We start from the raw sequence: 11,653 nt of genomic DNA, 5'->3' as shown, positions 1-11,653 counted from the left end.
TTTGGGTGGGATGCAATACACGGATCTCACAACAGCAGGAATCCTTTTGCCTGCAATAAGATTCACTTGTCCTTGTGACGTCCATTCAGTCCCAGAAAAACTGCATAAATGTTTTGTAAAAGGATGTTGTCAGTAATTATCGGCTAATCAGAACAAGAGCATTTTTCTTAATGATCTAGGGATAAAATAATGGCCAATAAATCGCGCACCTCTAAATTTGAAGGATGTCTAAGTACAATCATGTGTCTCTTTGACCAAAAGCAACTCGTTTTCCACACACATCCAAATGAATCTACCTTTTAGATGAATTCCCTGATCGCTACCCAAGACAGCCAGGAAACCACACTCGATTCTAGACCTACAGACAATAAATAAAAGGGCTGCATTCACAGCACAATACGTTTTTATTCAACACAGAAACCATGTGTACAGGAAAAATATCCACAGCTTCAATGGAGTATGTAACACTCGCTCACCTGGAGGGATTGCTGCTGGTGAAAGGGGCAACAATTTTTGAGGATCAAAAACAGCTGAATGTATTTAGTCACGTTACACCTCATGCATGACATCAAAAATAGTATTTCTGCAGAACTGTTTCATCAACAAACACAGACATCCCAAATGTTCGACAGTCACAGACACCGAGCAAAACTGTTGCTCTGGGAAATGAAAGTTTAAATTCAGGTTTGTGGCAAAAAAAAGGGACATCATTTTTTTAATTATTAACTTATATCAATATCTAATTGATGCATTTTATTCAATAACATTCTGCAATTTATCCATAAATCAAATGTACCAGTAGCCCCAACAGAACATTCACCAAAAGTGAAACTAGAGTATTTCAGACTTACAAGCTTTGAGATTCTGAGATATCACAGCAGAGTTTTCCATTTATTTCCTGGCAATTCATTTTATTTTCTGTCATACCATTATAAAATAAAAGAACACAAAATAACTGACATAAAGCTTCAGTAATAACAGGTAAACGTTGAGGGTAATGATAATTTGACATGAACAACTCACTGTATCTGACACGCACGGAGATTGACAATATTAAGAAACCAAAAAAAAAACAGCTTTTTAAGGCATTTCAACACTTGACCACACATGACACATGACTGCGGAGGTTAAGCGACACAAATGTTCCAGGGGTGAAAATGGGTCCCAGGAAACCAAGCCTGCTACAATAAGGTCCACGTCAAACCATACAGAGAGCTTGAAACAAAAAAAAAAACAGGTTCACTACTGGGTACTTATCAGCTGAAGGCTTATAGAGGTAGGACATGGGAATGGAATGAAGTTCCCAGGAGTTATCCGTCACTGGTCACAATCTGTGATGGCAACATGTTACATTACCAATCATAAGGCCCAAAGAGGACCAAACATAGTGGCAAACTGCTCTGTGAGCAGTCGATTACTGACTACTGGCCAATGAGCACGCACACACACAAAGCCTCAAAGAATTAGTTGCAAACTATGTATGTTAAGATGCCCGCTGATGTATAACTCCAGACTTTTGTAAATGTTCACTTTTATACAATTCAAAGTCAGTTTAAATTGGTTGAGTTAACTCAATTCAATGAGTTTTAGCTGTTAGTTATTTATGAAAACTGAGCATCTGTAGGTTATTACTGTACAAACAAATTAAACTTTGCAGTCAGATAAAGGACACTCCGTCAGAGAGAGAATCTAAGGCCACATAAGTAAGTTGGGTGCCGCAAAATGTGTCTCTTCTAAACCTTGACAGCTTCTTTGAATTTTAAGATGACCAGAGAAATAGGCTTCATTTTCAATTTAAATTCTACTTGTTAAAATCAACGAGCCTTTCGTGTAACATTTGCATTTATGATGAACAGTGGTAAGTGCAGCTGTCATTTTATCTGACCGAGGATGCACTATGATGATTTAATTAATTCATATTCGTGTTTTGAGAGCTATGACTATTCTAAGCATCCAGCAGATACTGAGCCTTGTTATCATTACTTCACAATTCAGATGTCAATGCAAGTTTAAAGATATCTGAGACACAAAATCATCACAATAAATAGCAACCAAGGTGCAGTGACACTTCACACAGATGTGGAGAAGAGTTCACACACAGTTGCTTCATGGGCGATGACATTTACAATGGCCCGTCAGTTTAGCTGAGGTCACAAGTAACAGGCCGACGGCTTCAGCAGTCACAAAACCATGCAGATAATCTACAGTTCCCATCTGTATCTAGTTATATAAACACAACTTGCATACAGTACATACAGCATATACAATAGCCTTGCAATCACAGATCTATGTGGAAAATATCTACAATAAGCTATGTAAAATCTTTAAACACTGATCATTTAAAAGACCCAAACGTTTACTTCTTCAACATGAAACAACTGCTCATGACCAAAAGGTTCTTTAATAATATGAACTGGACTTAAGAGAAGGCCTGTTTGTCAAAATGCCTGGCCCAATGTAGGCCTGGTTTAAACCACTTGACAACAATTGAATGCAGCCTGTCCTGGCCTTGTGAAATCTTGCTTTAAAACATACCAGTCAGCTTCAAAGGAGACAGATTATGCTCATAATCAGTTTGATAATTCTAAATTGGGTTATTACTTGAAAAGTTTACATGCTCTGATGTTCAGAAAACGCACCAGGTTCCTCAGACTGTCCATTCGAGCAGCTCCTCTTTCCAGCCTCTGTCTGAAACGCTTGGTTTCAACTCCTTTAAGCCCCCCCTCTCAATGAAGCCCAGCCTGCTCTGATTGGCCCGCTGGCCCACTTGGTTGTGATTGGTCAAAATTTTCCAGCGCATTTAGGAAGTATCAGCCTCCGCTTTCACTTTACCTGGCTTTTTGGGGAGTGTGCTAGACAATAAGCAATAGTGACATTGCGATACTGCTGAAGTATCGGCCGGACTACAGTGTTTTCTGTTTGGGAGAGGAGCTCCTTATATCACAGACTTTGGGCTTTTTAACTTAGCAAACCTTTTACATACACAAAGAACCTCTATAACACACTAGAGGAAAGAGAAAAACTGTAAAAGCATAATATGTCTCCTTTCGTATAAGATGAAGAAAAACAAACAAAAACAAAGCATAATATTGCAAAAATCCACCCCTAATTTCAGCTCAAACCTGTGATTAATTGCAAAAGGATGCAAGAATACCTCGTCACTGTGAAATCTTGTTTTAAAAATGCATTTGAATGGGAATTACAATTGATACTGGATCTGAAAATCAAAATATTGTATAAATCAGTCAAAAACAACAGGTCATTTGTCTGTAATTAAACACATCCATTTTGATAAAAATGCAATTTTAAGGTCAGTTTGTTGCGTGACACCAGCGTGAAACAACCATTTACCCTAAAGCAATATCTAAGCATTCTGGGAGAATTTTCTGTCTTGGTAACGAAATGAAATGATTAAACCCCTTGACTGTTTGCACATTTTTGTAATTAAACAAAAACCTCACAAAATAATAACATTAACCAATAGAAAAGCCATTACCACCTCACATATGACATATTAGATTATTTCATTATAATTCATTCATTCATGATTTATTGTAGTCAATGTGTTCCTCTAAGCTGAAAATGGCTCCATTTGATCAAAAATGCGTTTGAAAATCAATTTTGCAAAAACAATATGTGCAAAAGGTCAAGGGTCATTCTCATGATGAAAATAATGTGATTAGTGTTGAGTCAATCATACTGTATTTATAAGGAGTCATATTTACAATGTTAGATTTTCCATCTCATGCATTACTTTTATGTAGTAAATTGCAAACCAGCATCAATATATTTGAGGAGTTCAGGCAGTAAATTTATGACCATGTCTATGCTGATATAGTGTAATTCCCTGTGATGAAGGTAATGTACAATATAAATGAATAAAAGTCAATATTGTTGTATTTTTCAAGAATATCTATTCAATAATGCGCACAACCTCACCCTGGGCTTTGTTCATTGTATCTTGGATTTATTTTATATGTATTTTGAATGGATTGACAGGAACTAAGGGGGACACAGCTCTTTCCCTGAAAGTGCCAGTGAGATGTTCAGAGAGAGATAGAGAGGGAGAGAGAGGGGGAGAGAAGAGAGAGGGAGAGAGAGAGGGAGAGAGAGAGAGAGAGAAGGCCTGAAAAGGGGAAAAAATGGGAGAGGTATGGTTGTGAGGTCACTACCAGTCTGCATTATCCCAGGTGTCCTCAGGAGGTTTTGTGGGACTCTTCTTCGTCTTACCATCCGTGTTATCCCAGTTGTTGTCCCAGGCCTCCCAGCTCTCCTCTGTGCTCTGTTTGTTGTTGGACGCTGCTTCGGAGCCCCAATTGTCCCAACTGTCAGAGCTCTTCTTTGCGGAATTATCTGGGATGGTCCAGCTGTCGCTGCTGGGAGACTTCTTGGCCTTTAAGGAGGTGGTGCTGCCAAAGGTTTCCCAGAAGTCCTTTGAGACAGGCTGGCTAGAACTGCCCTGATATCCCTCAGTGGCGTCCATGTTCTGATAGCTTTCTCCAGCAGACCTGGACAGAGTCAAAACATGAGGATATTGTTTAATAGTTCATGTTTCAAAGCATTAAACAAAGAAGTTTGTATGTGAGAGTTTTTAACTCGTACGAAATGTAATCATACCCATCTTCTGGTTTTCCAGAGAAGAGGTTAGTCAACTTTGCACCAGCTCCCTGGAACTGTGGAAAAGTATAAACTTCGGTAAAACATCAGAAAAACATTTTGCAAGACAGTTACTGGAAAATTAATTCTTGTTTTCTTTTATCTGAAAACTCAATTCAGGAGGAAAAACAAAACAATTTTTTTAAATAATACATTGATAAATTAATAATACTTTTATTTAATTAAAAAATAATAAATAACAAATACACCTTTTTTTATAACTTCAAAATAGAGTCAGCATGAATACAATTGCTTACAATTGTTTATTTTGTAATATGCATGTAGTACTCACCACCACAATAATAATAATAATGGCAGCAAGAAAAAAGATCAGATTACATCAAGTTAGTATTGTTCGTGGTACATTCATCATCACACAAAACCAGTCTCCTTAGAGGGTCACTATATCGAGGGGCACTGGCCATGCAGTTTTTGCACATCTGGACTAAGAGCCCCTTGTGTCACATCAGAACTTCTGTTCCTCGCTCAAGGAAACTGGTTTTGTAATACGGCAGACGTCTGCCCATCCTACCTTGTTTGCCAGCCCAGTGATGCCGACTGTCATTTCATCAAGCATTTTGCCATCTTTCACCTGGATTAATGCACATTGGTTGATGCATATTATTATCAAAAACAACACTCTCAATCCAAATGTGTTTGTCAAAAAGAGCATGTCGTGAAAAACATTTAGTTTTTGGATTGTGAGAAAAGCGATTGTGTTTTTTTAGTTAAGGGAAGAATCAACATGAGAAAAGAGCAACTTTTTAACAAAAGGTTATTCATCACAACAGAGAAAAACTCCACAGTGATCCAGTTACTACTATTTTGCAAGAGAGTAAGAAGATTGCTGCAAACTTACATTCTATAGAAAACTTTAATCACCAATGTCAACTGTACATTAAAAGACAAAAGCTTCTTTATCAGTGTCTCTCAGTCACTGGACTTTCCATATATCAAGCCTAGGGAATAAACCAGTACTGAGCAGGATGGACGAGACTTTCTACTATTTAAAAAGTAAACAATTATTTTATGATCTTGTTTTTGATTAATTAGCAGGATTTCTTACAGCTACACAGGCCTCATTTGAGTTCATAAAGACACACCCAGGAGCTGCTCAATTGACAGTGAGGGTTAGAGCTGGAGGCATTCTTGTGGAGAACACTTACCGTGATTTTGGGGATGATGGCATTCCTAAGTTCATGCATATTGTCAACAGCAAAGCTTGTTTTAGCATAAAAGCTCAAACACGCTGCATTTGCGAAGCCAGTGAGCAATTGATTGTCAACTGAAGAGCTCCGGGTTGTGTCATTTTGTGTTTACAGAACTACACAACAATATCTCACTGAGGAGGACTGGTGAAGCTCGGCTTGAAATTCTGGCCAAAGTTATCTTGCCACGTAAAATCAATTTGGATTTATTTGTGATATAGATTAACATAGATTTCCTTGTTTGTGAGGGTGGGTGTAGTTTGAAACCATAATTGACTCTTGACTATATTTGTAAATGCTGTAGTAAGATAAATACAATTACAACATTTATTGCCAATGTCTGATTGTGTTACAGTAATAGCCAAACCTACTTAAATTACTATTTTGACTAACAATACGTGTTTTAAAAATTTAAATGAGAACATTTCCAAATAAACTCTGGAGTGTCTTGAGATTAAAGTATTTCTTAAAGACCTTGACTCTTAAATTATTTACTCCACAGTTCACACTGACTCCCACCTGCTCCCACCATTATCAGTTGTATTTCTTCAGTATATCTCATGACTAAGTTATTGACTGAGACAAAGGTATGATCTTATTATTGTTTGCAGCTTTGAAAACACAGCTTTTGTCGTTTAGTGTAAGCTGACAAAAGACGAGCAGTGTAGAAAATAGCACTTTCACATCTGAAGCTGTTCTTCATCAAATCTAAAGCACTGCAACCTGCCACCAAATCAACAACTTCAAACATCAATGTTACCTTTTCTTGGGTAGGTTTGATAATATTCTCATTTACTGTCTGTCCTAACTCTGCAGCCTAGTTGGAAGTCAGAGGGGAGAATGCACTTGAATGAAACACAGTTTTACATTCACAGAAGCGCAAGACACTGAGATGTTTGTTCTGCAGTTGCGTAAGTGACACATCAGCCCCATTGACCATAAAACTGAACAAGCTACTAGAGGGTGTAACGGTTCACAAAATCATCTCTGATGAGGCAGCATATCATCTACATCTTTTTTTCTATGCAGTTTGGTTGAGTCGTTAAAGTGCACATCTGCAATTCCAGATATTAAAAGACAACATCTGCATCTTCGGATGCAGATGAGAATACTCTACATCCAAAGTTCTGCAGATCAACATGTTTTATAAAAGATTTGACTTTCCAAATTATTTACGTGTTAGCAGCCAAAAACCTCTGCATGAAAAACCTACATGTTGCTACTTCCAGCATTGACTTTGTTTGATCCATTACACATCTATAGCACTGTTTGCTGTCAACACAAACACTGTCATGCATGAACGGATACTCAGTTTCAATGGACGTGAGTGAACAACTATATTAGGGGTACAGGATTTAAAGAAAACCCCAAGATCATAAATCATAATGTGATATCCCACAAATACAGTAACCAACTGTCTTTTACAGGTTTTCCATAAACTCAAAGTATGGGTGCCAAACAGACACAATCCATTGTGTTAGTATATCCAAGCTGAAGCACATTACGAGGACATTCAAAATGTTTGTTTAACTGATGAAAAACTGATGAGTGGACAAAATAAACAACAAAAGTAAAACAACTATGATCTGCTTTACCGGTTCTGGCGGCGCTTTATAGCCTTTTAACTACATCCAGAGAGGGCATTATAGATATAAAGAGATATTAAAGTAGTCACATAGTTATAAAAGTTTACATGTTCACAGATTTACCAAGAAAAATTGTGTACAGTTTATGAATGCTGACACTCAAGTAAGAGGGGACAACTTCAAACGAAACAGAGAGAGAAAAGTAATTCTGACAGTCAAAAAACTTTACTATCAGTAAATATTATGGGTTGCCCATGATTATGTTAGTCTTACCTTTAAAGTCGCTTGGTTTGCCAGTTTACTTGTCTTTTCAAGGTGAAAAAAGAAACATATAATTAATCACCTTTACATTTTTCCTTTTGTTTTAATCATATGCAGACAGTCTGATGTGAAATTCAGTGCTGTACAAATAGGATCAGAAGTTATTGCCTAAGTACCTACATTATCTTTAGCGATAGAGGCAAACTTGCTAGCCCCAACAGCAAAATTGCTCCAACCCTGTTAGAGAAAGAAAAAAAATTAAACAGGGAGAAAAAAACAACAAAAGTGCAAGTCAGCCAAAAGATCTACCGAATAAATAGAAGACATGGCGGTGTTCAAGAAGTCATCCTCTTTCTTCTCCGGGGTCACCGTGTTGCCGAAGCCAACATACCGATTCTCTTGATTGCCACTATAACCCCCTCCGCTGAAGAAGCATGAAAAAAATATATTTTTTAAAAACACATAATTTACGGAAAACAACGTAAGAGTGGATAACCAAAAAAAGATTTCAGAAGTATGAGGCTCCCTTACCTCTGATAAGAGTTAACATCATCACTCAGCCAGTCTTCAAAAGCTTTGTCGCTAGATTTTGCTGAGTTTTGTCCAGGTCCTGAGCTAAATACCAGAAACATGAATTCACAGCATTGATGGCTGTTCTGGATCTGATATAAAACACAGTTTGAGTATGTTTAAAACATCTTTCCCACTTACCGGTGAGAGGATGAAAGGCTCGTCTTGGGTTGAGGAGATGTCCAGTTTCTGGCAGGTGATGTCTCGATGGACCACTCCTTCCCCTCTGCTAAAGTAGCAACCTGTCATATGCAGCATAACATCAAGAATTTTAATTATTATAATGAACAAAAGGCACAATATGAAGAAGCTACAAGTCTAACAGAAACCTCAGCCAACACAGGACACAACTTTTATACTTTCGAAAAATCTCACCTTGTCCCTGAACAGTGCAGCAGCCTTGCTATTGTATTTCTCCTGTAAATTCCAGGTGGGATCATAATCATCTTGGAGTTCAAGAAACAAACGGAATTTCCCATTTCCGCCTTCTTTCATCTTCTCAAGCTCCATGTCTTTCCACTTGTCCATGGTGACAGAGCGCACAAAACTGAGAAGAAGAGATTAACATTACCAAGCTGTAGTTGAAATGAATGACAGGTACCCTGACTCCTCTGGGTTGTTGTTGTTGTTACCAAAACTAGTCATTACATTGATAAGAACATACAATGACCGATCCATGCATCCACTATTGGTTGTTCACCTTGGTTTTGTGAGGATACTTTTGATTACTTTATTGAAAACTGGTAGAACATAAGTTTATCTAAAAGCTCAGAGTTTAAATGTATTATGTTTTACTTCATTGCTTAATGAATGAAACTGTAATAAGCTGCAAACACCAGAGCCATTACCCAAAATAGATACGTGAGCTCAACAGATTGCGAACATCACATGTGAACACTGCATCATATGTTTCATGGATCTCACCTGAGATGTACCCCCAGGCCTCTGTGCTTCCCAGAGCACTCTAGACAAATCCAGATGCCATAGGTCACACTGACCCACTGAGGGTTGAAAGCCCCGCATTCAAAACACAACTGTAGGGAAAACGATTGATGATTTTTACTTGTTAGTGATGTTACAATTCATTCATTACGTCTTGCATTGAGGCTTTGTACATACACATTTACTAGTGGATGAGATTGTTGGGAGCACATATCTTAAATTGATATTTTTTCATTTTAAATGTAAAAGACAAAACTAATAACCAAAGCAGTATAATGTATACATTTTAATGCAAATATTAACTTGATACTTAGTTGATGTTTAAATATGAAGATATTTTTTCAGTACAAATACTACTGGTACTTTCATGGTTAGTCGACGTTACAGTATATCTGCCCACTGCCAAAGAAGCAGGCAAAAAATATTCCACTACAGGTGTAATTCCATCTAAAATGGCTCCCATCATTTATTTCAACAAGGATGAAAATAGGGACATTTTGTTAAGGGTTGTGAAAAGGTGTTACATTCTACATGGCAAGCATCTCAAACAATTTTCTGCAACAGTATGCGAATTATAAGGCTCCAGTGAGGTGACACTGTTGACTAAGAATAAGTTGCTCTCAGGACTTACATTATTCTCATCCTGGGTTCTCACTTCCTTCAGAACTCTTCTGGTCCTTGGACTTGCCATTTTGACCCACGCTGAAAGACAATTGAAGAGGATATTCGTAAATATGAGACGTGATTATCAAAGCACATTATCCAAATATTGATATAAATCTTTTCAAAAAGAAGGAATCATACACCTGGAGATTACTACTCCAGAACACGTGCTATATTTTGAAGGAATAGCCTCACACTGAATAAAATCATAACAAATATTACAGCTATTTCACATACTGGAATCCTCCTGGACTGTCTTTTCCAGAGAAAATCCACCCTAAAATAGAAGTGACTAATTTATACCAGACAGTTACGTGCTCTTATTTTTTGTGTATGATCGTTTTTTTAATTGTGTATTTGAAGCAATAAAGCTGAACAGCAGAGAGAGAAACTGCTTTGACGGTGTCCTCGAACACAAACCTGGACAGTAGCCTTGTCTGAGATCGTATCTCGTCTGGAAAGTGGACAAAAGCAGCAGGCTGCAACCAGCGTCAATTACAAAAAGCTGCGATAAGGCCTTCTCAAATGGTACAGGAAGTAAATATATCTGGCTTTTTTAAGGTCAGAAATGATTATTACTTACTGATCTAATGGAATAAGCCAAATGAGAATTCAATCTATTATTAAATATTGTGATTAAAGCTGCTGCAACTAACAGTTGTTTACTTAAGTGAATAACCTTTTATTATATTTGAATAGCCTTTTATTATATTTGAGAAGCTGGAAGCAATTTATGTTTGGCATAGTGACTTCAGATTAATCGGTTGAAATACACTTCATTGCATAATTTATTTTACTAATCAATGAATCCACGAAGCAGCTAATGTTTCAGTAGTAGTTAAAATATACTAACATTGATTTCAAATAGGTGGATCGGTCAAATAAAGTGTATTCTTCTGTGACAAGGTGGATTTTCATTTAAACACAAAGAGCTGTGATGCATTCACTGATCACAGGTAAAAACAGAAACTGCGCCGTGAATCATGAAGGTGAATGAATGAGAGTTTCTCTGTTGGACTGCTTTGGTCTTGGAGGATATTCTGTAAGGGCAGACAGATATAATTTGTCCCCAGGAGCTAGGTTATTAATCTATCATCACCTTATGCAGTCAAGAGTCACTTCAAGCTATGTGAAAATAGATGTCATTACATGCATTTTAATTAAACAACTGCGATAACTTGAGTTCCTTAAAGAAATGAAGTGATTTGGCTCAGGATTGCAGTCGTGTCAAAGATCGTCGACTCGTAACAAACTACAGATGATCATACACCGGGTTCCGTGTCTTTTTGACAATATACGTGTACGTGATTAAATATAATGATGCTTTTTGCGTTGTCTCGCTTCGGGCGATGATTAAAAAAACTGTTGATGTGTTGATGTAAAGAAAATTCAAATGCCTCGAAATGGCAGTTTGACTGGCGATGCTAACGTTAGCGGCCGAGCAAGCTAACCGGCTCGTTACCTCTGTCTGCGGCTGAGGAGCGACAAGACGCAGTTTTCAGAGGCTCCGGTTGACTCTCCGAGGACCCGTTGTTCCTTCCGTCGCGGAGGCACAGTGAGTGTTTCACTGCCACAGAAGTGTGTTCTCAGACGGGCTGCTGGTGTTAAACGCCGGTAGCCATGTTCCTGTTTGTCTACGTTGGCAGTGCAAAGCACTCTGGGAGCCCCTCCTCCCTCCTCCACGTCCTCCTCCCCCTCCTCCTCCACGTCCTCCTCCCCCTCCTCCTCCCCGTCCTCCTCCCCCTCCTCCTCCTCCTCCACGTCCTC

The 11,653-nt window shown here is 38.1% G+C and overlaps 1 protein-coding gene across 3 annotated transcripts; it reads right to left on the bottom strand.

Moving 5' to 3' along the window:
• Nucleotides 1–385: 385 nt before the first annotated feature.
• arfgap1 (ADP-ribosylation factor GTPase activating protein 1) lies at nucleotides 386–11,566 on the bottom strand. 3 transcript variants are annotated; one of them, XM_035632329.2, is made up of 13 exons: nucleotides 11,349–11,565; nucleotides 9,855–9,925; nucleotides 9,206–9,315; nucleotides 8,657–8,828; nucleotides 8,423–8,523; nucleotides 8,243–8,326; nucleotides 8,021–8,135; nucleotides 7,892–7,948; nucleotides 7,724–7,756; nucleotides 6,625–6,681; nucleotides 5,189–5,248; nucleotides 4,618–4,673; nucleotides 386–4,508 (listed from the first exon to the last, which is right to left on the bottom strand). In XM_035632329.2, the coding sequence occupies exons 2-13, from the start codon at nucleotides 9,912–9,914 to the stop codon at nucleotides 4,169–4,171; spliced, it is 1,245 nt and encodes a 414-aa protein (XP_035488222.1). In that variant the 5' UTR covers nucleotides 9,915–9,925; nucleotides 11,349–11,565; the 3' UTR covers nucleotides 386–4,168. The 3 variants fall into 3 exon arrangements, with proteins under 3 accessions (XP_035488222.1, XP_035488224.1, XP_035488223.1); XM_035632331.2 differs by lacking the exons at nucleotides 5,189–5,248; nucleotides 6,625–6,681 and adding an exon at nucleotides 7,460–7,489 and having other exon boundaries at nucleotides 4,618–4,667; nucleotides 11,349–11,566; XM_035632330.2 differs by lacking the exon at nucleotides 6,625–6,681 and having other exon boundaries at nucleotides 11,349–11,566.
• Between the last annotated feature and the right edge of the window lie 87 nt (nucleotides 11,567–11,653).

The sequence above is a fragment of the Scophthalmus maximus genome, chromosome 6 (assembly GCF_022379125.1).
Source record: "Scophthalmus maximus strain ysfricsl-2021 chromosome 6, ASM2237912v1, whole genome shotgun sequence".
Taxonomy (NCBI): Eukaryota; Metazoa; Chordata; class Actinopteri; order Pleuronectiformes; family Scophthalmidae; genus Scophthalmus; species Scophthalmus maximus.
Note: the sequence above shows the minus strand (reverse complement) of the source record. Positions and strands in the feature narration are given on the sequence as shown.

Coding starts and splice junctions, on each gene's coding strand:
- arfgap1 (XM_035632329.2), bottom strand. CDS start 9,914: ATGGCAAGTCCAAGGACCAGAAGAGTTCTGAAGGAAGTGAGAACCCAG. Junction 8,136..8,242: donor GATGTTAACTCTTATCAGAG/GTAAGGGAGCCT, acceptor ATGCTTCTTCAG/CGGAGGGGGTTATAGTGGCA. Junction 7,949..8,020: donor CCATGTCTTCTATTTATTCG/GTAGATCTTTTG, acceptor TTTCTCTAACAG/GGTTGGAGCAATTTTGCTGT.